Below are 24,588 nucleotides of genomic sequence, written 5' to 3'. Positions count from 1 at the left end.
CCCCTAGCTCCTTTTCTTTCCCCCTGGATTTTTTCTTTCCCGTTCCGTTTTTGATGCTTTTCTTCCCCTCGTTCTTTAACCTCCTTTCTTCTTCTCCTTTCCTTTCTTTCGTCTCCGAATAGCAAGTTTGTTGGGTTTTCGAAAGGAGTAGATTCCAAATTGCCGCTCCAAGTCAAGACAGACATACAGCATCTGCACATCAATACCCCCACAGGGACGCAATAGGGAGAAAACGAAGCAGAAGCAGCAGCGTATTCAGTGTTTTATAGTATTGCAGTAGTAGTAGTACGTAGGGAGAGACAGACTAGTAGTGTGTAGTGTGGCGTATGAGTGATGATGGGGACTGCGATTTCAGTGGAACGACAAGAAGAAGAACAAGAGCAAGTAGTAGTTGGCGGAGGAGGTCTCTCAGCTACAGTGGCAGTCATGGGATGTGCCGCCATGGCTGTGTTTTATGTTGCAATCCTTTATGCTCCCACCTTAATTCTACGCTTGCCCCCGCCCGCTTCCTACAAATCCTTCATGATTAGACGCTTCATCTGCGCCGCCATCTCCTCCCTGGTCTCCATCTTCGCCTCCGCTCTCATCCTCCCTGTAAGCCTCCCCTCTGCTAATTCTTCTCTTTTTTTGCCTCAGTTTATTTTTTTTCCTTTTCGCTGTTAGGCGCCTTAAAAAGCACCAATTGCTAAGATAGTTGCTTTCTTGAAGCTCTCAACATACCCCCTTTTAACTGAAAACTGAGCTGGGTAATATCAGTTTCATCCTTTTCATTGGCTAGAAAACTTCAATGACAATTATCTTTGATGGTTTGTGTCCCTCTTCAACTGTCCTTTTGTTGATAATTGACCAATCAGTTGAAAGTTTTGGTGTGTATTCAGCAGTGCCTTTTGTCAACCGAAGTACTTAATTGAGCGTCTCTTTTGGTTTTGTCATTCTTTTGAGTATCTATTTCCTCATATATAACTTAAAACTTAGTGAACTCGAAGCTGAAGAAGCCAACTTTGACAATCCTTGGGTGAAACCAGATGACCAATTTGCCAAGGAGATTTATTACTAAAATACAGGGTAAAGTGCAGCCTTGGATGAATAGCGGAGCATTACGTTGAATTTCATCTGTGTTAGTCGTAATTTTCATGGATGAATGGTAACCCATACAATGTAGCATGTTGATCCCAATGTTTCCTTCTCGCTTTCTGGTGTATGCACTTAGTCTATCTTGGTTTTGATCTTTAACGCACCTGCTAAACTTTCACCAAATCTGTGACCTACGCTTGATTAAAGGAAAAAAAAAAGAAGATAAAAACACTGATGTGATTGGGATATTTACATCTTATTACTTATTTCAATCTGCTTCAAACAAATTCTGGCCTCTGTATGTTTGATATTTATATCTAATTACTATCCCACCTGTTCGATGTTGGTCATTTGATATGACATTTCAATCTACTTAAAACAATTCTACCCTTGGTATGTAGAGTGTGGCAAACGGTATCCTGAACCCAGCCAATTAAAATACACGAAATGATGCACGGTCCTTGGCTGATCCATCACGAATTTTGATTTCACCCTCTATCCTCTCTTTTCCGCTTATTTTTTATGGGGCCCACGTCTGGTGCAATATGGACACCCTAGCACAGACTATCTCTTGTATGCATGTGTTCTTTCCTGTGTTTATGCTGCCACTCTGCTTATATCTCATATCTACTTAGATTTCATTCAAGGACTTACTAATCTGTCCATCTTTTGATGTAAAATTTTTGGAGTGCCATTTCTGATTTTTATTTCCAATTGTGACTCATTTGTGTCAGCTAAGATGGCATGTACCTGATGTTTCCAGTGCTTTTGGCATAAGATTTGATCATCTCGTAAGTATTCTGTTTGAGTTTGCTTTACGTTATTAGCTTTTAGTTTTGCTTGTGCTTTTTATTAGTTCACATTATTTCTGGATTTGGAGATTGAAAAGGATGACTTATGCTGAAATGCAATTTTGTGTATGAAACAGTGGCAAGCTTTGATCCTTCCTCTCTCTCTGACTTCCCTAATGTATGCTGGGTCATTCGTCCAGAAATGTTTGCATCTCCTTGATTCATGGGAGCAACATCGAAACTATGGCAGAAATGTAACAATTGAGTGGATAAGTAAGGTGCAGGACAAGTGTATTGATTTGATGCTTACGATGCCTTCCAACATCTCAGTTTGGCGCAACTATATTGTGGTTAGTTTGTGTATTAGCTTTTTATATTGCTAAACAATTTTTCTCTTAGTTTTGCCTGTTATATTTTCTCGGAACTGCTTGTCTATTCTGGTATATGTTTTAAAAGGATAGGAAGCTTTTTTCCCCCCAACTTTCTCAAGAGTCAAATGTTCTGTAGCCTTTATATCTTTACTAATTTCTTGTTGGGAGATATCAATGATCTGCAATTCTGGCTCGCTTAGCTGCATAAACCCAAGTTTGCTTGATGATTTTAGATATTTAAAGATCTCTCGTACTTCCCAAAAAAAAGAAAAAAAGAAAGATCTCTTGTACTGCATGAAATGAGTTTGGTTAATTTTGTTGGTTAGTAGCATGCTCATTATGTTTTACACACTGGTTTTTGAGATATATTGTGCAATAGAAGAGTTGATGTTTAACTTGTGTTAGAGATATGATTGGTTTCTGGAAATGTATATGATTACTGGATTAGCTGGGGATACATGGTGCCATCCACTGTCAAGTTTGATATGGTCAGTATATGTTTGTGAGAGCATGAACTTGTTGACATTGTCATTCTTTTAATGTACTTAGATATAAAGCGAAGTGGTATTAACAATGTGCAGATAATCCATTCTTTACAAAATCTGAAGGATCCTTCTGTAAGACTCTCAATATATCAACTACTGATGTTATGTTCTGTTTGCTAGCAATAATGTGATGTTATTAGTTAATGCAAATATGTAGTCAAGTGTATGTCTCCATTGACAGCCTAAAAGCTGAGGAATAGATGTAATATGGGTGGAATGATTCTATGAAGCATTTTAACTGAATTAAAGTCCTGCTTCAGATATGTGTGATTCTGTCAGCAATAAATGGAATACTTGCATGTCACACAGCTATAGTTTTCAAAACAAGGCTGTATAATTTGTTTGGAAGGTACTCTCTAAACAGAAATAACCTGTGATCAGAACTATAATATATTCATATTCTTTTCTAAGTTTTTTTTTAAATATTTGAAATTACAGCTTATGGTTCTAGAACTCTTAGGCATTTTCTCTGTCAATACATTTTTTGTAGCTTTATTTGGAACTTCAATTTAGGGTGGTGGTTAGCTGTTGTGGTCAGACAATTGTGTGCATGAGAGTATGACATAAAAGCTTCTGGTCAAGATTTTAGCTACAACTTATGTTAATGTCAATGCCAATAGATAAAACAGCGGTCCAATGTGAGTTGGAAAAAAAGTAGAACTAACATTATATCAGTCAACAAACTTGTTCAAAAGTGTGCTGTAATTTGAACGTAGCCTCTTTCTTTGTATTTCTCTTTTAATTGGTCTGTTTATGGACCCTCTGCTTGTTAATTGGTTTTTGAACTTTTTGCTGGATATGATTATGCAGGCTCCAATTACAGAGGAGTTGGTATTTAGAGCTTGTATGGTACCCCTCCTTCTTTGTGGAGGTTTTAGCACTTACACAGTTGTATTTCTTGGCCCCATCTTTTTTAGTTTAGGTGAGTGAAGGCTTCCTTTTTTTATTTTTTTGGGAGGTTGTAAGTTCTGTTTGAAATGGTTGAGTCACTTCTGCAAAAAGGTTATCTTACTAAGCGTAATTCAAACTTGTCTTAGGGAAATTGATATATTCATATCACCTAAAATGAAATATGAATTCTACTTTTTTGTTTTTAAATTTTTTTGGGTTAGCAGCGGAAGGGTGGGAGTTAAGAATCGGGGAGGGGAAAGGGGGGAATTTAACCTAGGAACTCTAATTCCTAGGCCTCAACCCTAGCCTGTAGACCAAGGCCGCCTCAGCTAAATATGAATTCTACCTGTTAAGGATTTAATTCATAATATTTTAATACATTAATACAGTAAGATGACGTTCTTTCTTCTGCTTTTCTTTGTCAATTTCTGGGATAAGCAGAGAATTATTTCTTAGGCATGACTGGCATCATGTGGGTTTTTGTTTTTTCCTTGTCAGTATGCTTATTGTTTTGATTGGGCATTTTTCTGTTCTTAAATCACCTTGTATTGCTGGACTGTGAAATAGGTATTCCCCAATCCTGTCAAAGGTTCAAGCTTTAAGTTATACCATCTATCTGCTCTTCATTTTGTTAACTCTTGTCCTTTTCGGAACTTATCTCCAACCATATGCATTACTTGTTTCTCTTATTTACTACTTCACGGAGACTAAGGATATGTTTCATTTTCAGCTCATTTAAATCATATATTGGAATACTATTTCCAGAAAAACAGGAGCTTGGTCAAAGCATCCATGGCTGCAGGTATGCTTCCTTTCTCTGTCAACTCAGAGAACTCAAATTTTCAATTCGGTGAGAACAAAGCAAAAGGAGTTACTTTGCATTTGGTTTAATCCCTCTCTAGTCAGAGAAGAGTTGTTTGATCACTTTTGATGTAAAATTTTGGATAAGAGAATGACACAACATTGACACTCATTTAGTTTATCAAGAAATTAATTTTGTTGAGAGGTACCCTTGAAAAGGTGTAATGTTCAAATTGAAGTAGGATAAGGATCCAACTTGGCATTGATCTTTTTAGGGGCTTCTTTTGATTTATGATTTCTTTTTCTTAGGATTATCTTTGTGCCTCAGGTTCTTTCTGTTCCTGGCTTTTTAACGTAATGCTTATTTTCAGTTTCCTGTTTCTGATTTTTGTTCCAGGTTTCCAGCTTGGCTACACTGTTATTTTTGGGTCGTATGCGTCATTTTTGTTTGTTCGAACAGGTGGGCAAAGCTTATCAAAACATAAATCTTGAAATCTCTTTTTTAACTATTCTCTTTTGGCAACTTGATTAACTGCAATGAGATTGGCTTATCAATCTTAGAACACCTTTAGATCCAGGATAGTTTCATTGCCCCGGTTGAGTAGAATTCTTACATGGGGTTTGTGGTAATTTTAGACATTCTGCTTTTAGGTTTGCCTGCAGGCAAGTTGCTTCCGACAAATCTTTTGCTTTGGAGGATGTTGATTAAAAGATGGGTTATGGGCTTGCTAGTATAATTTCTTCAACGTAGAAAGCATTTTTTGTTTTCCTTTTTTGTCCTCATTTGGCTTATTCTGATTGGCCTATCTTTTGTGATATTCTTCTTGTTTCATTGTGATTTTCAGGGCATCTTATTGCTCCCCTAGTTGCTCACATCTTTTGCAATTATATGGGTTTGCCCACAACTTTTTCACGAAGGGCAGGTATGTGGTCTCAAGCTAGATATCTTTGTCTGAATAGCTCCAAAATATTGAGAAAAATGTTGATTTATTGCTTTAAGCATTTTGATTCATATGTTGTTTGAACTTTCCCTTCTCGCCTTCCTATTTGTCACCATTATTTCCTTTTGTTTCTAAAAAAATTTTGCTGCATTATCTTGCCAACTTTTTTACTCCGGTATGTACCCTTGAGCTCTCTCGTATTCATAGAGCCCTGAATTTTATGACCTATTATCAAATGAAAAGGCTATTGTGTGCTCCACACAAGAAAAATAAAAAAAATCGGCACGCATTGTTTGATAGCTGAATATGTAGAAGTGTGAAGTGGTCTTTAATTTCGGAAAGCAAGTTTTAATTATGAATGCAAGAAATATATTTGAGACAGACCCCATTTAAGATGTTATACGACCAGTTGAAAATGATGCATACAATTCTGTACGTGTTTTTCTTATAGAATCAACCGTGTGACATAGTTGCATAGATATCCTTGACTTTTAACAGTGCAGTAATTACTCCAACTGCTGTCTCCCAAGACTTGACAATTTTCCATACATACATTTCTATCATGTTCTATTACGAAAAGATCATGCTTTTGTATTGATAAGGATAATTTTGGAATAACGAATCTTATTATTGTGGGCATGAGAATGGAGGAAAAACGTATGCAACCTGAACAAAAACCCAAGCCAGAAGCAAGTTAATGTAATTTCAAAAGCCATAATTGCACCAAAATCTGGGCGATCAGTGGAGCTATAGCCTTAAATTAATTCAAAAATTGGATAGTCACGCCCTTTTAAATTTGATCATCACTTAACAGTAGCGTCTGCGCTCTTCAACATGATACTATTAGGGTTTAAGTAAGTTTCTTTTTTTTTTTTTTTTTTTGTCAAACAGGGTTTAAGTAAGTTTCTTGGTACAGTAAAATGCGCTTTAAAATCACCTGTTTCAGAAGAATTTCGGTTTCGCATGTGCAGTAACCAGCTCCTCCATTTCCCCTTTTTGAGTTAACCAGTGTACTTGACTATGTTGTTTCCGGGCCTGCATGTCCTAAAATGAGCTCATTAACCCTGTATAGTGATTATGATAAATGATTAAACACCTTTTTGCCTTGTTTCGCCGTAATGAACAATTTCTATTAATTGCGATCAGGAGTAGCGAGTTTGGCATTTATAGCTGGGAGTCTCGTCTTCTTCTGGCTTCTTTTTCCACTCACAAGCCCGCATTTGTACAATGATAGAATGCATAGCTGCAAGTGCTGGCATGGATATTGTACGTGGAGCTAAGCCTTGTGAAGTTCTAATGCTGGATTTCTAAAGAAAACCTTCACGTTACGAAACTAGTTTGTTGTCCTTTTCTCTTTCGTGTAAAGTTGTTATCTTGGTTCTTTATGCTGATGATTCAGTTATAGACCCTTCTACCAACTGTAACTTCTTTTGAGTTTTCTCTTCTCCTAACACGAAGATGGAAAGGGGAAATCTGCCTCGAACCTTTTTCGTTTATTACCATTACTGTTAAGCGTCTATTTTATCTCCATGACTTGAATATGTGCATTGATTTGGGAAGGGTGCGACTTGTAACCCAATGTCCATTTTCCTTTTTTTCTTTTTTTGGTATTTCCTCTACTAGACTTCATTTGCACATAATAACGTATATTAATAATAATTCATTCATTTCATAATGAATTAATTAATGATGCATGATGATAATCATGAACGTAGTAGTAGGACCACTCAGTTGTCTTGCCTTGATCATGAGTCGGGCTTATGTGCTGAATAAAGCACACACGCCATCAGGGAAATAAGAAGGAAGGATTAGTAAAACGCTGTTGAATCACTGTACTGAACATGTTAGCTAAACATTGTTGACAAATAAGTGTCTATTAATTTTTATAGAGAAAAACATTTCAATAATAGTAAAGCAGGCAAGAGGCAGTCGTAACAGGCGGGCCTGCTGCTCCTCTTTGCAAGGAAGGGGAAGGCCATGGTGATGCAAGAAAATGAAAGTTGATTTTGATGATCGAAGGAGGACAGGTTTTGGCTGATTAAATTGATGTTGGAGTTGGGAGTAGGCCGGGCAATCAAGACCACTGCTCATCATGATACAACAATATCTGCGATATCATCAAAAGCTTGGAAATCGAGGGATGGGAAATGATGGTCTCTGAGATATTGCTCTGATGACATAAAGATCCGAAGGGGATACTGAATCAAAGCGAGGGAGATGTACCAGTCTTCTCAGAGAGAAAACAAGCATAATATGGATTGGATGGACCGAGTCACCAGAGAGAATCCATCCTACGACTACTGCTACTACTACTACTACTACTACTAGCGTAGCATGGAGTATTATTTTGATGAAAATTGGCCATCTTTTTCTACCGGGGACTGAATGGTTTAGTGGAAGTATGTTCGAGTGGTGTTTGGCTGTTTTCTGGCTTATTTCTCTTGGGTCTTCCACAGGACGCTGCAGTCATCATTAGCCTATGCGCCAGCCCTTATTTTGGCTTCCCTTCCCATATTTTGACTCTCTTCCCTCAGACATGGACGGATTCGGTAGAGAGCGCAGAAACATGCCATCCCTAAAGGCCGAAACGAACACGTGGGATGGGAAGGGTTTTGTGAAGTGAACTCAAATGTTGACAAGAAAGACGCTTTGTTTGTTGCGAGTCCTGTGACTTGTTTTCTTGTTTGGTTTGATCGCTTGATGGTCAACCTGTTGCCACGTCGTATCCTATGAGTTGACGTGGTGGGCTCTCTCAGTCTGAACCTAGTCAAACATAATCAACCCCTCTTCGTTGACTTTTCTGCTGAATGAATCTTGATGAGGTTACCTCTGATTGGATTTAAGATCCTCCCGTCGCTTTGCTTTAGCTTCCTTGATGGATATGGCCTGTGATTGATTTCTTGTATTCTGCTTTTGCTTTGTGAAGTGATTACATTTTTTTTTTCCCTAAAATAAAATCCCCCAGACAGGCCAAGATTCAGAGCAAGGGCAAACTTAAAAAGTATATATACATACACTAACACCGTTGAATTCATGACATGATATGTGTGTAAAAATTAAATTTTAAATTTAAATTTTACATAATTTTCATTCATTCAACGCTGGCGGACAGTATATACACTGTCAGTATAAAAAAGATTAATCGTATATATATATATATATATATATATATATATATATATATATATATATATATATATATATATATATATATATATATATATATATATGATTACCTTCTAAGTCCTTGGTTTTTAACAAATGGCTAAAAATAAACGCGCCGTGTATCATACATACTACAACCGGCTTATTGTCACACCCGAACCTTTTCTCGATTGGAGACAAGTTCCAAGTTTGGGCTCTTCCCCGCAGAACAAGAAAATATGGATGACATAAGATTGCAATATATTTTCTCTGTGGATCAATGAACATATTCGTAGTTGCATTTCTGGATATCACGTATTAGTATGGTTCTAAAATTTATCGGGCATGAGTATTTGGACATCCAATTTCTTGTATCCTACGAAATCTATAGGTGGATTTTTTCGCATAATAATTGATATGTGGACCGAGTAATTTTTTACCCCACGAGTAACCCCACGACCCAATTTCTTCTTCCTTACAAGCCATATCTGATGCTTTTCGTCCTCTGTGTACTTGTCATGTTCATGTTCTTCTAAGTCCTTTTGCAGAAGAAAAATGGGGACTTGTATTCAATTCGATTGACAAACATGGGGTTAAATTGGGAGGAAGTAAACCAAGTAAGCGTCGAGGACAGAGTGAATGCCACAGCACACATTGCAAGAACATATGGATGTTTAAAATACTAGCACAAGAAGTCATGTTTCTTTTCCGAGTTTGTCCATATCTTCTTTCTAAAGTTTTCTATGAACTACTGCATTCTACAAATCTTTATTGGCATTCACACTATGTTTGTTGGTTTCTTAAAGTATAAACTGAAAAAATAACATCTTAGTGAAAGACTTGTATTGAAGGATGAAAATAACCTTATATATTTTATTCATCAATTTGCTATTTATAGTGTTGTCGTAAAACAAATTAATATAATTTTTACAATTAATAATTATTCTAAAAATTCTCAACAATGTGACTTGATAACATAATAATATTCTACTAGCAAATATTAGCTAAAAACAGTTGTTAACAAACTAACATGATGCGACGATCTTTGATTAACAAATATCCTAACAATAAGACTTTATTTAATTACTAACAAGTATAAAAAACATCTAAAATATTTGTAGAAAAAGTTGGCACATCTCAAGAAAGTCAAACCAGGACAGGACAACTACTTTCGAAATGTGGGCAGCGGTGAGGTCTGAGAATGAATTTTTATTCCCTCTCTTGAAAGACCTTAATTGTGAACCATATTGAATCTTTGGTACTTTATTGTTTGCATTTATAAAACTTCCATCTCTTTCTGCTTAATCCAACTAGATAACCACACAAATGACAGAACTAGCTCTTTTCTGTACTTAGACACACGTTTGAATCCCACGTTAAAGTTTGCACAGAAATAGTAGTTATTCTCCGAGGAGCAAAGATGGATGAGAATGTGCACATTTTATTCCTATGATTTGCTAACCCATCGTTTGCATGTAGAAGATACTACTACATAAAATACCACCACGGATATCAACGCACTAAACTAAATACCACTGTTTCCGACAATTGGGCAACAAACATATACCACTGGGGAAAAGACATGTCACATATATTGAAGTTCTAGCTAAAGTTAAAACTGCCACAGTTGAGTTTTGCATGATACATCTAAGGCCCCAAAGAACAAAAACAGGATACAACAAAAGATACTGCAAGGATATACCGCTACCACCATACTAGTATTCATATATAGAAACTGTTGCTCCTGATGGATGGATGCCGGATGGATGGATGGATGGATGGATGGAGGGACAGCTACCAAAATATTGTCCTATGCAAAGACTACAATTGATACTGCAGCGAGGTAACTACCACTTTGACTCCTATGGTTTTGCAAAAAATACGTACTGGTAATACTAAAAGAGGGAGGAGTCCTAGCTAGGTGGGCCCAAAGATGTCCCAGGCAATATTTTGCTTCAGTTGTTGTTGGACTTGGAAGCGCCCGCGCTGGAGCTGGAGCCGGAGCAGAGATTAAGATCAGGAATGGAGTCAGAGGAATGATTGGGTCTTGGGTTCTTGTTCCCATGAGCTAGCTTGCGTTTCAGCTCATTCAGCAGTGCTTGATTCTCTTTGTTCAGCAGCTCTGCTTTCTTCCTCAGCCTTTCGTTCTCCTTCATGATGTAACAGTTTTCCAAGTACAGTTTTGAGTTCAGCTTGTCCATCGCTGATTATACGTGCAACAGAATGGCTAGCAATCCTGAAACAGAGATCATGAACGATAAAGAAATGGGGATGTCAGGTTATGATTCGATTTCCGGAATGTCAATAAACAAGACCAAATCGAAAGAACGCTTCAAAGATGGCTTGCCTTCAAGATGTTTATCGATTTAGTAATCAAATTCTTCAGGATTTATGCTGCAGAAAGAAAATTGTTCTAACCTATTCCGTATGCTTTTAGCTACCCCGGAATGTAGGAAGTTAAAGCAGTTCAGGGAAATAATGGGCAGGCACGATGAAAGAGAGTGAAAACAGGGCAGGTGGAACGCCCAGCAAGAACAGCTTTTATACTTGACTAGCTCGTAAAATTTCTGATTTATTCATTAAAATAACACGCAAAAAGCGATAAAGAGGAAGAATATGAGTATCTCCAAATCCGCACTCATTTAAAAATGGCTCCTTTCTGTTGTCCTGGCTAGGAAGACAAGAATATAGTATCATAACAAGATGACAAATACCGTTTAAGATGTTGAAAACAAAAAATAAAAGTGAATACCATCATTATGGTTTAATAAAATGCACATGCATGGCTTCAGAACATTACAATTCGTGTTCCTAATCATAAATATGCCCATTTGTGTTTCTCTTTGATACATTTTGAGTGTGAAAAAGAAAAAGAAAATAGATACAAAAAGAAAAAGAAACACCGACAGACACTCCTCCTCCTGCGAACAACCTATGCTGCTGAAGCCTAAAAGTAACGACTTACGAACCACCAAAACCCCCTCTCTCTAAAAAAAAAAAAAAAAAACTTAAACAGATATATTGGCTTTTTATTTTTGTAGACAATTGTAGAAGAAGGACAAGAACGAGCAGTGTGTTTTGATTAACTGCAATGTTTGGAGACTTTCCGTTGTGAATAATGTACATGATGAATAACAAACCAAAGACAGTCCCAAGTCCCAACTTTAGTCAAGAGGAAAAAAAAAACAAAACAAACAAATGCACCCCATGTACAAAAGATATTGTCTACCTTTACATGTGAAAGTAAGCAGAGAAGAAACAAACAAAAACAACTACTAGACTACTTGTAACAGCAGCAGAAGCAATAGGAGGAGACGTAGTAGTTGTTGTTGTTGTTGTAGTAGAATAGACGAAAAGAGGAAGAGAGACAAAAGGGGGTGGGGTCTCCCTTTAGCTTTTCTAAAAAGATCACCTTTTCGAAGGTTGGCAAGAGCAAGAAGCAAAGTTGCAAGCAAGCAGCTTTGGCCGAGGAAGTGTAACAAGAGTTTCCTCTACTTGGCAGTTAAAAAGGGCGGAACCTACGGGACAAAGAGAGCTAATGGGGGGCAGGTCAATTTATATAGTGCAAAAGAGTAGGAAAGAGAAAATCTATGGAAGGGGGAGGGGAAAGAGGGGGGGGGGGGGGGGTGGGGGACATGCTTTTTCTACCCATCTGCAGAAACAATCATGTATGTGTAAGCACGGAAGGCGGCTTGTATTGGAAAGGATTTAAATGTTCTTCTTCCAATTTTCACTTTGCCATATGATGATGATGATGAGTTTTTTTAGGGGATGGCGTCATGTGAATGATGGGCTGTCAGAGAAAGGGGCATTTTGGGTAGTTTGAGGCGTTGCCATTCCACACGCTTTGTAGAACTTCCAAAGAAGGGTATTTCGGGACCTTCACAGGGGGTTTCGAATGATGGTAGGGCTTGGCGGTCCGAAGATTCGCAATGATGGTTTGGATTGGTTCGAACCGACGCAGCCCATCATCACACCAGACCAGTGACCAGCCCCCCACCTTCCCCTACCATCGATTCTCTTTTGTTTTGTTTTGTTTTGTTGTGATCATCCAAATCCACTCCTCCCCCCTTCTTCAGCCTTCCACTTGGTTTATTTACAAGCCCTCTTTTTGTCTTTTGATAAACTGCCCTAATTTTGCCTCTAATCTGACTGATTTGCCCGTTTGGCTTTCAAGATGTTTAGGCCTAATCTCCCTTCCCTCTAGACATATCAATCGCTAAGATTTGATTTAGATACTGATTTGTTTGAATAGAGTATTATTTGAAATAATTATTGTTATTTTTTTATGATACGATGTATATGAGATATAAAGGTGATTGAAAATATAAAAAAGATGAGTTAGAAAATGTATTTATGATGCAAGCGAAATATTTTTTGGAGAAATTTGCTATCCAAACATCTTTTAATTCAAATCCTCTGCCCAAATTCCTTTGACTATTTGGATAACTTGAGAAGAATTTGAATTTGAAATCCTCCAAAAATAGTTTTATAGTTCAAATGAGTGCATTTGAAATTCACTCAAAAATATTTCAAATCCCCTTCACTTATTTTTGTCTATACATTAAAGAATCTACCCTTCTTTTTATGCGTGTATAAAAAGAAGTTATTAACCGTTAATTCACTGAAAAATAGTTACTGGAAGTGAAACGGTGGATTTGAAACAGCGGGAATGTAAACCCACAAACGGAGAAGAAAAAGAAGAATGAAAATTTGATTTTCCGCCCCTGAACTTTACAATTATTTAGTTTCTACCTCCCATGTTTACCTTAAATATAAATTCCTTTCACAATGTAACAACCCTTAGCCAAAACAATGTGTTTGGATTAAATATGAATTATAAATTCTCATTTCAAATCCATTCATGTTAAATACCTCATGAAATTCAAATCCATCAATCTAAAAGGACCATAAAGTATTATTTGGTAACTTTATAATAATGTGTTTCAGCAATTAAATATAAAAAAGAGCATTGCTATACTAAGCAAAATATCATCACCAAATTCCAAACCGAATAGTATGAACACTAGAATCAACTTTATCCTCGAAAGATAGGAAAAACATGGAATGATTATAATGTGAGGCATCTTCCTATTTATCTTTATCATTTGATTCATTTAATCATAGTTGTATTTTATATCTGTTTTTATTTTTAAAGAAATAATTGATAAGTGAAATTCTATTCTTTATTAAGGGGTCTATGAAACGACCTATAGAAGAGATCTATAAAACTCATTATTGATTCTGAATGACTTTAAAGAAAAACATTATTATGTATAAATGTGATCGAATTGAAATCCAATCCTTGTCTTAAAGCTCACTTACCAAACATCTATTAGTCTATGTCGTGGATATAATAAGCCTGAACTGAAAAAGCTCAGCCTGATTTGTTATATTGGATTAGAGACATAATTGGACATGATTTATGATTTGCATTAGATTCTAATGCTATGCAATGCAGAAGGGTACACTCTTTTAAACTTATTCCTCGAAATGAAGAATACAAGTCGCCGGTGGGAATCTAACTGATGGGAGGGAGCCATGAAGTGGCGAGCCACAAATAGTAGTTGGTGGGAGGTGAAGGTTAAAGCACTACAAAATATTTTTGGCGGTGACTAATAGATCAAATGAACCGTTGGGAAAAAATTAGGGAAGCCATGAAAGGAAATTGTAGCACTAGTAAACTAGTACTTCCACTAATTTAAAGTTGGTAAAGCCCCTTTTTTTTTTTGTGTGTGTGTGTGTGTCCGGGTAAGAGGGTAAAGCTAAGATTTAACCAGGAAAACTTGGGTGATTAAATAGCCTGAAGCAAGAGGTACAGCTATTTGGAATGCAGAAGAAAGCAAGCAAGAAAAGCACCACAGAATCGGACTGACTAAATTAAGGAAAAAGTTCTGGTATCCAATGAGCTTTTTACAGTATGATGGCCTTTGTTGCAATATGATGGAGTTTTGTTTCACGAAATACAAAGTAAAGCATAATTCTTTTGGTTAGCATCATAGAGTTGATCGAGCATTTTTCTTTGTCATAATAGTAGTAGTATTAAGTTGTTGTATCTGCGTAATGGAGGAGGGGTAGGGGCAGGCTAACGCGTTATGAATGAGTGCATTAACGTGAAACATCATGGCTTTCCAGGCGGATCTTTTGATGTATAATAATGAACCAGTTTAGGAGTAGTATTTGATATGCCGTGCTGGGTATTTCTATACAGCTTGCAGATAGATATTGGTGTAAAATTAATGTACATAGCTGATTCCAATTAGCTAACATGATTAGTTATTCGTAAACACAAATGAATTGCAGAATCGGAGGCACCTTGCAACTGTTGTAATCGTACAATTTTTGGTTTCTGATGGTTTAGCTTGTAGTGCGTAGCATCATAAAGGAAAAAAAAAAAAAAAAAGAGGAGAAAGGGCATAGTATCAGAAAGCAAAGGAAGGCAGTGGTAATAATGGAGTAAACAAAGTAAAATAAAAAGAAGGAAGAGGAGGAGGTCTTCCCAATCCCAATCCCAATCCCAACCCAACGTGCATGAAATGAAGAAAGAGTTGTAGCAGTAAATGTTGCAACAGTAGCAGCCAGCGATTCTTCTGGTATAAATTGTGCCCTCTGAAGGAAGCAATGATGGCAATGCCATGAAAATCTATCTAATAATAGCAACAATTGGTCTCCTCTCTAGTAAATAGTACGTAAATAGTAGTGATTTCCCAACCCTCTTAAATAAATGGGTGCGCCTTTTTGCAGCCAATTCGAGTGGTGACCCTTTATTAAAAAGAAGTTTCTTTCATGATTTAGGAGGTTGGGGGGTTATTTAACATAAATGTATCGCAGTGACCAAAAGATTTTACAACGCCATTGACATCATATCAAGCATTCATTCCGCACAAACCCAATTGATTGCCACACTCCTCCGCCTTCATCTTCTTTCTTCTTCTTCCCAGTCTTCTTCTTCATCATCTATTATCATTTTCTTGCCCTCCTATAGGCCATGAGCAAAATTCTAGTTAGCCAACTTGGCAGTGGACCTCCATTCCATTCATTGCCTTGCCCGCCCATTTGGCCATTTGAGAGAGATGATTGCATTGCCCGTGTGATGTTGAACCATGCAATTTCATTGGGGCATTACTGGTACATGCGAATGAATTCTTTCTTGATTTCGAATACGCTTTTAATTTTTTGTTCTTTTCCCTCTCTTTGCAAAGAGCATGACCTCATCAACAGCCAAGATTCAACCCTTCAAAGTCTCTCTGCTTTATCTTTCTGAGGTAATTTTAATCATTTCGCATAATATCAATCCCTGCAAGGCTAATGATGGAATTACATTATTGTAGTTATGTGCGTCGAACCCTACACGTGGTCTTACCTTCCCACAATTTAATCTTTGGCTCTATGGAGATGGGACCACAAACATATCTGAATTTAATTACTCCCTCCTCCGGGGACCCTAGCTAGTTTACATGGACGGCCGATTACGTACTACTCTTTCAAGAAACCAATCTTAGCAGCAGTAGTACTGCTACTCCCATCAGTTGAGAATTTTGGAGGGTCTATGAATTTCTGACGCCTTTTCCAGCGCAAAAAAAAAAAAAAAAAGTAGAACTAGTCCATAAAGCAGTAATTCTATTTCTTCTTCCAATTTGGCAGAGGAGGGATCTGTAAGCTCCTGTGTGAGAACGACATTTTTTATAATGTATCATGTGTGTGTGTGTATCGATCGTCCACCCGAAACGGTTAATGACTTGCATGCGAATACGAAGGAAGGAAGGAAGGAAGAAAAGAAGTTGGTTTCGTACAAAGCCCCCCAACTTTCGACAGCGATCGGCTTTTTGTGTGCCTTAAATGTCTGCCTTTTCTTAAACATGTTCATGATACTAATGATGCCGTCGCAAGGAAACACAGCCCCAAAAAAAAAAAAAAAAACAAATCTCTTGTTGATGAGGAGAAATGCTATACTAATTCCATACAATCAGCTGGAATGTGCCAAAACCTTTGAATGCGCCCTGGAAGTTGGAACCCAAACAGAAGATTGTGGGTTGAAATCAGCCCAGTATTCATTTAGTGTATGGCCCAGGACGAAACTAATTCGCTTGGTGTATAGTAGCCTAGGGCAAAAATTACTAGACTTGACACCGACCCACGGCAAATTCGATTGAAAATTTTATTCATATACGCCGTATCAATGCATAAATATGTCTGTCCTTGGAAGCGTGCGTATATCACATTGTAGTACACCACACCAATTGTGTACCTTAAGTGGATCTAAATCAATTGTACTTGCCCCGATTCCACTTGACACATAGCAGCATCACACGGCCACAGAACTGGGAGCTACACGCTTAGGATGGGGAAATTGAGTCGTGATTATATCATTCCACCCGGGTATTTCTTCAATTCCTGAAAGCTCCTTGTATGAACTTCGCAGATGTCCTGGACCTTCTGGTTGGTTCGCAGCTACGCCTTACAATTCGGATCGGATGCAAGGCTTGTTAACCAGGTTGAATCTGCTATAACTGCTTCATCATCATCGTTCCTGTGCCATGTCCATCTTGCATGGGTTGCATTTATTACCTCAAACTCCCCGTGTCCAAAACTAGCCTCCCTGAAGGCAGAAATTTTTGGCTGTGGGTCGATGTACCTATCACAACAAAGATGCATGAGAAATGGACCTGCATTTCAGTTTTCAAAATCCGGGTGCAGGACTCAGTTTTAGGCCAACTTACTTTGTAGCTAGGCCTTCACGATTTCCACCATCCCCGATTGTGATGTGCATTGGTCCACACTCATTAGCTTCATTTTCATAAACTCGAGTCTGATATTGTAAACAAGGAGAACAGGGTTCGGAAGAAGGGGTATGTTACGTTAGTGTACTAATGCATGTGGACTCTTTTTCCATAATTTATCATGGTAGATGCAATGCCCATTAAAATCAACATATAAGATATCTGTCTATCAACTGACGGAACTTGAACTCTTAACGAATTGATGAAATTTTTGCGCTGATATGGCATGGGAAATATGAGGGACGGGATTTAAACTTACAAATCTTTCGTATGCATGAACGTGCCCTGCAAATACCACATCGACTCGAGCTTGATAAAGCAAGCCTTCCATGGCCGCCTTCATATTCACAGATTCAGCTTCCCCCTGATGAGCTTTATTTGAATTATACCAAGGTGCATGTATAAGAACAACCAGCCAAGGCGTCCTACTTCTGTCGACCTTCTCCAAGTCTGTCTGAAGCCACTTGTACTGCGCTGAGCTCGGATCAAACTCAGTATATGAACCCAACATAATCACATGAACACCTGCGACTTCAAAGGAGTAGTATAAGTTGGAATCAGAGCCGCTCTGCTCGTATGGCATATCCCATCTTGCATTGTAGGCCGTGAAGGGCTGGCTGTGTAGTATGGGGATTTTCTCAATCTCATGGTTTCCTTGTGTTACCATCCAAGGCCGCTTGCTTGCTAGGGGCTCTACCAATCTCCCAAAAGAGTCCCATGATGGTTGGTCTGTATCAGCATATGACAAATCCCCAGGCAATAGTAACATATCATAATTTGATTCCCCAATGTGCTCAAGAGTTGAACTGGTCCAATCTGTCTGTCCTAGATCACCTGCAGCATGAGATATTATTGCAAGGACAAATAAGCGTGATATATTAATGTCTCGAACCAAAGCAAACCAGAGTAGTTACTATCTCAAATTGAGGATGCCATGTTGCAAGCTTCATCTACCTGCAACGGCAAATTTGATAGGAAACTGTGCCGGCGGAGTTTTCAAATTGAATTCAGGGCTTGAGTCAGATCCACAGCGGTAGTAGTATTCTGTGTTCGGCTTCAAAGGACCGATGACAACATCATGTATTTCTCCGGAATCATACGTCACATAGGTGTATGAGCTGGTACTTCCGTTGGCCGAAAAGCCATAAGATCCTGAAGACGATCCATATTCAACAGTAGATGGACTAGGGTCATCGGTAATCCATGATATCCTAATCTTATCCTGTCCAACAAGAGATATATGCACCTAGAATTGCAGAATGACACTGGCCTTGTCAGACACCGGCTTCAAAATTGACCAATAAACGAAACAATTGCAAACAATTTCAGGAGCGAATTAGAGTGCTGCCAGTAATTCAATCAATCCGATTCACGACTTTTCTTTCAAATTTGAAATATTCCGGTTCAATGCTATGGTAAGGGGCAAAACAGATGAGAAACAGGCTCCATGAAGCACTCGAACTGGTAAAAGTGAGGTTCTTGAATTTTTCCAGCAAAGCTCAAATAAAGTAAAAAAGCAACACTGAGGTTATCTCGATCCAGAGTTTCGAGGGGTCAAGATAGCAAGTGGCATTAGTTGAATTTTGTCTTGTACACTTTTCCCTGGCTGGTAGTCGGAACTAATTCGCACGATCTAATTAAGACCGTGGTGAAGACGTAACTTGGAACAGAGATGCATGAATAGTTCACTAAAATTAAGGAATGGATGGCATCCATTTTATTAGAGTTTATCTCTTCACCGCCTCCCACACTCCCATCGAAGTCGCTGGAAGCAAATGTAAGGTTTCGACAACAGGTGTCCAAAATTTCAAGCCGAAGTAGGAATTGACAGCAATGCAAAAATTTTACAGCATTGCCATTCCGTAAAATTTAGTGTTCTTACAAGTTAACAACTACCCAAGAAGGGATTCCTGTAACTGCACCTCGAAATAAACGGCGAGCTTCAATCTCATTTTCGTCAAAGGAAACAATCGGTTATTGGAATGTTGGCTCAAGATATGGGGCAATCAGGCCGAGTCCGACAAATTAAAACTTGGTTTTCGAAACAGGGAAATCGCCTAATAATAATAATAATTGAAACATATATAGGGTGTAGAAGAAATTTATAAAAAAAAAAAAGGGAAGTCAAGGACAGGGGTGGTTGGGTAGAATAATTACCTGTTGAGGAGAAGTAGAATCAAGATCCTCAGAAGGTGCAACAAAGAGGGACTTTCGAGCAGGCGGTCGATCATAGGCTAGTGCAAACTGAAAATGAAAATCTCCGGCAAAGACCAGAGCCAATGCCAATGCCACAAACGGCCCCCTAATTGCAGCCATGCATGCAAGACCGGAGAGTCGGAGAATAGATTGGGGACAGAGGCTAAGCCCTGGAGTAAATAAAGATACTCGTCGCAAACAATAGAAGTACGTATATAAACGTGAGACGGTGGGAGGGAGGGGGGGAATTCACAGGGCTGGGCTCATAGTCAAGGGTCTACTATCTTCCTACAGTATGACGATAATTCCTAAATTTGGGGTGGGTCAGCGAAAACTGCAACTGCAACTAATACTTGTTGCGTTCTCATATTGTATTGTAGCACAGTACATTCCGAATACTCTTTACGATACGGTCTATCCTCCTCAAGTGTCGTAAAGCCTGCGGCAATATCAGACGGCTGTCTGTATCTGAAGAAGCGAACAACCCATTAGAGCAAAAGGATCTTAATTCATAACACAAGAGCTGCCCCTCCATCTCGAGGTAAATAAGTTAGCACTACCACTTTCTTTCTTTTTTTTCCAACTGGGTGGGCGAAAAAAATTCAAAGTTCAGGATTTTGCTTTTGGGTTTGGTGCATGTTTTGGCATTGCGGCCACGGCTTCTCTTCATCAGTACGTAACTGTTAAGTTATACTATTCTACATGTCTTTGAAGAAGGGAGGAGTAAGTAATCAAGTGATAATCATCAACTTTGGTATTATTACCATAAGACTCTAAAAGCTAAAACTCCACCCGGAATTATTATCATTTTATGTGATCTCAACCCCTTTTCTTCTCCTTAACCCTTATAAAGTTCAGAGTCTCTCTTGAATTTCAAAAACAACAAAATTCTACCTTTTATCCTCCGTATGGATGAGAACACGTAATAAAAGAACCCCAAAACACACACTCAGCATGAAATTGAAAAAGATGAAGGCATGTGCTAGTTGTCCGTGGGTTTGGTCCGATGACGGTTCAAATCCCTCTGAATTTTTTATTAACCCCTTGAATCTATGTCTTTTCCGTAGTGTAGGGTAGAAGCATGAGTAGGTGTAAAATCTATGTGTTCGACAGGAAAAAAAAAAAGAAAAAAAAAAAGGGAGAAGTGCTCGTTGTCCCTGGGGAGAGGCATCCTCGCCTTGTCAACCATGAACTACCCGCGTTTAGCCGACCTAATAGATCGGGTCTGTTTGGATTGTAAGTTATTTGGGATTATTTGAGATATTTTTACTGTAGCACTTTTTGTGATGTGATGTATGTGAGATAAAAAAATATTGGAAAGATAAAAAGGTGTATTGGAAATTGTAAAGATGATGTAAGCAAATAAAATTGGAGAAATATGAAACAATCCAAACAAACCCGATTTGTGAGCACTAACGACTCATAATGGGGATTATTTATTTAGTGGGTGGGTAATTAATACGGTGCCGATTTTTCATTGTTTGATGATTCCCTATCACTGATGATCAAGGCAAGTCTGCATGTGTGCGGATTTTCGTGCACGTTTTTGCACAGCTTGATTTCACATGTACGAAATAATTTATTTGTAAATACTCCTGCCTAATGGAAATTGACAGGTATGGAGTGAGGTCAAAAGAAAGATGAAGCTATTCAATGCTCAAACAAGAGGGAATTCTGTTGAGTTTGGTTTGCTAATTAATCATTAATTTACTAAATCATCAAAAGCATGCAAGTTAAGCTTCAAAAAAAATGCAACTTTATAGAACGTTAAATACCGTTCGGTTGTAATTCTCATATTGGGTATACTGTCTACATTTTAAATCAGTTTTATACTGTTGGCAAAATTTGTGCAATCTACCCATAAAATCGTAATGTATCCCAAAAAAAAAAAAAAAACTTCGCTAACAAAATTCTTGGATAATGATTATAATTTCACCTTCAGCTGCAAAATAAATAAATAAATAAATAAATAAAATATTGGGGTTCGCGTATATGTCTTTTAATTCTTTTTCCTTTGATTTCTTCCTTGGGCCCCATTTACTTCAGTGCCACTACTGGCCTGCGCGATGCACAAACCCTCTTTACCCATACACTCTGACGTCACTCAAAAGAATGGGACCATGGCTCTCAACCGGGTGGGTTTTAAAAAGTTTGGTTGCGTTACGCCTTCAGCCCAATGTCATAGCTTTCACATTGAACAATTAACAATTCTTTCCTTGCACGGCAGCCTGATCTCGTCAGCCCTTTCGTGGCTCAGACCTGTCCCAATTTTCTGAACGAGTGTTTGGCTCATACTGGAATTCAAACAATTTGGAATTATAAATCGTTACGTGATTAAATGAAGTTTTCGTCCTTTTTTTTTTTTTTTGGTTTGGTTCGGTTTCGGTTTTGGTAATATTTAATTTCGTCATCGACAACAGCAGCAGCCGCTGCTGCCGGGATGGTCGGAAACAAATTTGATTTAGGCTCCGTTTGATAACACTGAATCTGAATTCTGAATACTGAAATAATTAATTTGCTGAATTTTAAGCACTGAAAAGAGATATATGAATGTCTGAATCTTAATGCTGATACAGATTCTTATTGTTTGGAAGGCATCTATGACTATTAATCTATCGTTTCATTAGCCCCTTCTATCACTTTTGTTTTGTCATTAACCACCAAACAGGCCACTTTCAAAATGATTCCGCCTTGCTGTTCAGCATTTTCAAACTCCCCACCACCCCCGGACCCTTCTCTGCCTCTCTTGGTCACTCAAGTGTCCCTTCTCCTTCCCTTCCTTATTCCTCTCAAGAACCTGTGGCCTCATCTCTCTTTTAGATCTCAAGTACTTGAGATTTTATATATCTGGCATTTTTTTGAATGGTATAAAATTACTAGTAGAGAAACCCAATTTGATAATCAGAGACAATATTATTTACTTGATGGGGCTTGGTTTTGATTTCAAATTTTTATGCTTGATTCTTATTATTAATTGGGCTGATTTTGATGTGATTTGGCTATGGATTTTGGTTCGTAGTAAGCTGATGAAGACCATTTCTTTCTGAAATTTAAAGACCTTGATCCGGATTTATGTTGGTGCATTTAAGGTGCCACTGAAATTCGTTACTTTTTTTTTTTTTTTTTTGAAAATCTTCAACTTTAATTGGTTAAAAAAAATTGATTCTCCTCTATAAACGATTTCAAAAATGCACGTGGAAGCTTAGAAGGATGATGTCAATGAAAATTCCATCGACGCATGGCTGCCGCCGTTGATGGTTGAAAATTGTGGTGGTAAATGGGTTCGATGTTTTAACTGTGAACGTCAAGGGGAGGATAACAAAAGAGAGAAAATAGAATAAGAAAAATTTAGAAAAACAAAAACAACAACAATCTTAGAATCCATAGCTGAAGCACAAAATTACAAAATTCTCTATGGGTTTTGTGAAAAAAACCCATTACCATTGACTAGTTTTAATCACATTCATGGTGATTGTGATAGACGAATTTTAACCAAACGGCTCCTGAGTGAATCAAATAAGGCTTAGAGCTTTGATTTTTTGACAATAAAGAAGATGGTATAACATAATATGTTTTGTCGGATATTGATAAATTGAATTTTTTTAAGAAAACTCTTCTCACCTTACCATCCAACCTAACCCTCTTCTTAAATGCATTAACAATTCTTTTATCATGTAAATCATTATAAATTAATTTTTTTTTTCAAAATATTAAGCATCACTTCTTTAAAATTTTTAGTATATATATATTTATTATTCTGTACCATAAATATATAAATATATATAATATTATTTTGATTTGAAATATAATCCCGTGCATAGCACACTAATGGTATAAAAAATCAACGATACTCTTAAACAGAAAACTGATCAGCTGATGAAAATTGTCGCGTTATTACCGTACTACATAAACTTATTCGGGCACGTTTGCCTAAAAGGATCGACTTAAGAGTACGAAGGAGTAGAGTGTTATTTGCATTACCAAAACAGTGCAGCAAAATGCGTCACAATAATAATACACCAAAAGAAAAAAAATAAAATAGAAACTATGTAATGCAAAATTAGTGGGGAAACATCAAAGATAACATGAAAATCAATTGTTTGAATTTAAAGAAAAATTTTTACATTTTTCATTATTATATTTTTCAATCATCTTTTACTTTACATGTATCGAATCGTTATAATATATTTTATTACAGATACTCCAAAAAAAAAAATAGCAATTCAGCCGCGGCTAATTCGTATATTGATTCGCACTCTTTTAACGAATATCCCGCATAAGGCGGGTCGAAACTCGTAAATGGGTGATTTTTTTTGGTTTGGGAAACGGATGGCGATTTAATTAAGAATGGTGTGAGTTTCTAGGACGTGGGGCATGTGTTATCTAAGGGGTATATGCGGTTGAATATCCTAAACTCTTTGCTTGAACTACATGAAGAATGACTATAAAGAGAAAATAGTTGTATAGGAATTTTTCCCGTACTCAAAGCCACTTCATCCACGTTGACAACTTCATGCCAAACGAAAAAAGAATAAAAGCACCCTTTTCCTTTTCTTGTTTTGATGCCTTACCAAAATCGGTCACCGTCAATGAAAATACTCAAAAATATATTTTAGAAATATCTCTAAAAATAATCCAAAAAATATCTACAGTAAAAATTTTTCATATAGATTTTGAAAAACAATCCAAAAAATAACTAATTCAAACGGACTTGTATTTCAAAAATGCTCAAAAATATATTTTAGAAATACCTCTAAAAATAATCCAAAAAATATCTACAGTAAAAATTTTTCATATATTTTTTGAAAAACGATCCCAAAAATAACTAATTCAAACGGACTTGTATTTCAAAAATGAAATGTTACAGTGTTGTTTTTGAAAAAAAACTCAAAAAACAGCTAATCCAAACGAAACCAGTAACTCCGGTGACATTACTTTGGCTTGTATCACAAGTTTTTCTGGATCACTGTGACGGATTTGAGAAATAATAAATCCTTTATATCGAAATTAGTACAGGTTATTTAGCATATATCTCACCATGTGTGAGTTAGTTT

The 24,588-nt window shown here is 37.4% G+C and overlaps 2 protein-coding genes across 2 annotated transcripts; one reads left to right on the top strand and one right to left on the bottom strand.

Annotated features, from left to right (window-relative positions):
• On the top strand, nucleotides 1-6,973 carry LOC113691489 (CAAX prenyl protease 2). Its single transcript, XM_072052314.1, has 8 exons — nucleotides 1-594; nucleotides 1,809-1,865; nucleotides 2,003-2,215; nucleotides 3,592-3,703; nucleotides 4,403-4,474; nucleotides 4,871-4,933; nucleotides 5,319-5,396; nucleotides 6,561-6,973. The coding sequence occupies exons 1-8, from the start codon at nucleotides 334-336 to the stop codon at nucleotides 6,692-6,694; spliced, it is 990 nt and encodes a 329-aa protein (XP_071908415.1). The 5' UTR covers nucleotides 1-333; the 3' UTR covers nucleotides 6,695-6,973.
• A 9,708-nt stretch (nucleotides 6,974-16,681) lies between these two features.
• On the bottom strand, nucleotides 16,682-19,767 carry LOC113692198 (probable purple acid phosphatase 20). Its single transcript, XM_027210565.2, has 5 exons — nucleotides 19,496-19,767; nucleotides 18,293-18,584; nucleotides 17,598-18,172; nucleotides 17,279-17,367; nucleotides 16,682-17,193 (listed from the first exon to the last, which is right to left on the bottom strand). The coding sequence occupies exons 1-5, from the start codon at nucleotides 19,652-19,654 to the stop codon at nucleotides 17,010-17,012; spliced, it is 1,299 nt and encodes a 432-aa protein (XP_027066366.1). The 5' UTR covers nucleotides 19,655-19,767; the 3' UTR covers nucleotides 16,682-17,009.
• Between the last annotated feature and the right edge of the window lie 4,821 nt (nucleotides 19,768-24,588).

This window comes from Coffea arabica, chromosome 6c (genome assembly GCF_036785885.1).
Source record: "Coffea arabica cultivar ET-39 chromosome 6c, Coffea Arabica ET-39 HiFi, whole genome shotgun sequence".
Classification (NCBI taxonomy): domain Eukaryota; kingdom Viridiplantae; phylum Streptophyta; class Magnoliopsida; order Gentianales; family Rubiaceae; genus Coffea; species Coffea arabica.
Note: the sequence above shows the minus strand (reverse complement) of the source record. Positions and strands in the feature narration are given on the sequence as shown.

Bases quoted from the DNA above. Each gene is read 5' to 3' on its own strand.
- LOC113692198 (XM_027210565.2), bottom strand. From the start codon at position 19,654: ATGGCTGCAATTAGGGGGCCGTTTGTGGCATTGGCATTGGCTCTGGTC. The intron at 18,585-19,495 runs GTAATTATTCTA...CTGCAATTCTAG, and splicing joins ATTCTACTTCTCCTCAACAG to GTGCATATATCTCTTGTTGG. The intron at 17,368-17,597 runs GTAAGTTTAAAT...TTACAATATCAG, and splicing joins TTCATGCATACGAAAGATTT to ACTCGAGTTTATGAAAATGA.
- LOC113691489 (XM_072052314.1), top strand. From the start codon at position 334: ATGATGGGGACTGCGATTTCAGTGGAACGACAAGAAGAAGAACAAGAG. The intron at 1,866-2,002 runs GTAAGTATTCTG...TGTATGAAACAG, and splicing joins GCATAAGATTTGATCATCTC to TGGCAAGCTTTGATCCTTCC. The intron at 4,475-4,870 runs GTATGCTTCCTT...TTTTTGTTCCAG, and splicing joins CAAAGCATCCATGGCTGCAG to GTTTCCAGCTTGGCTACACT.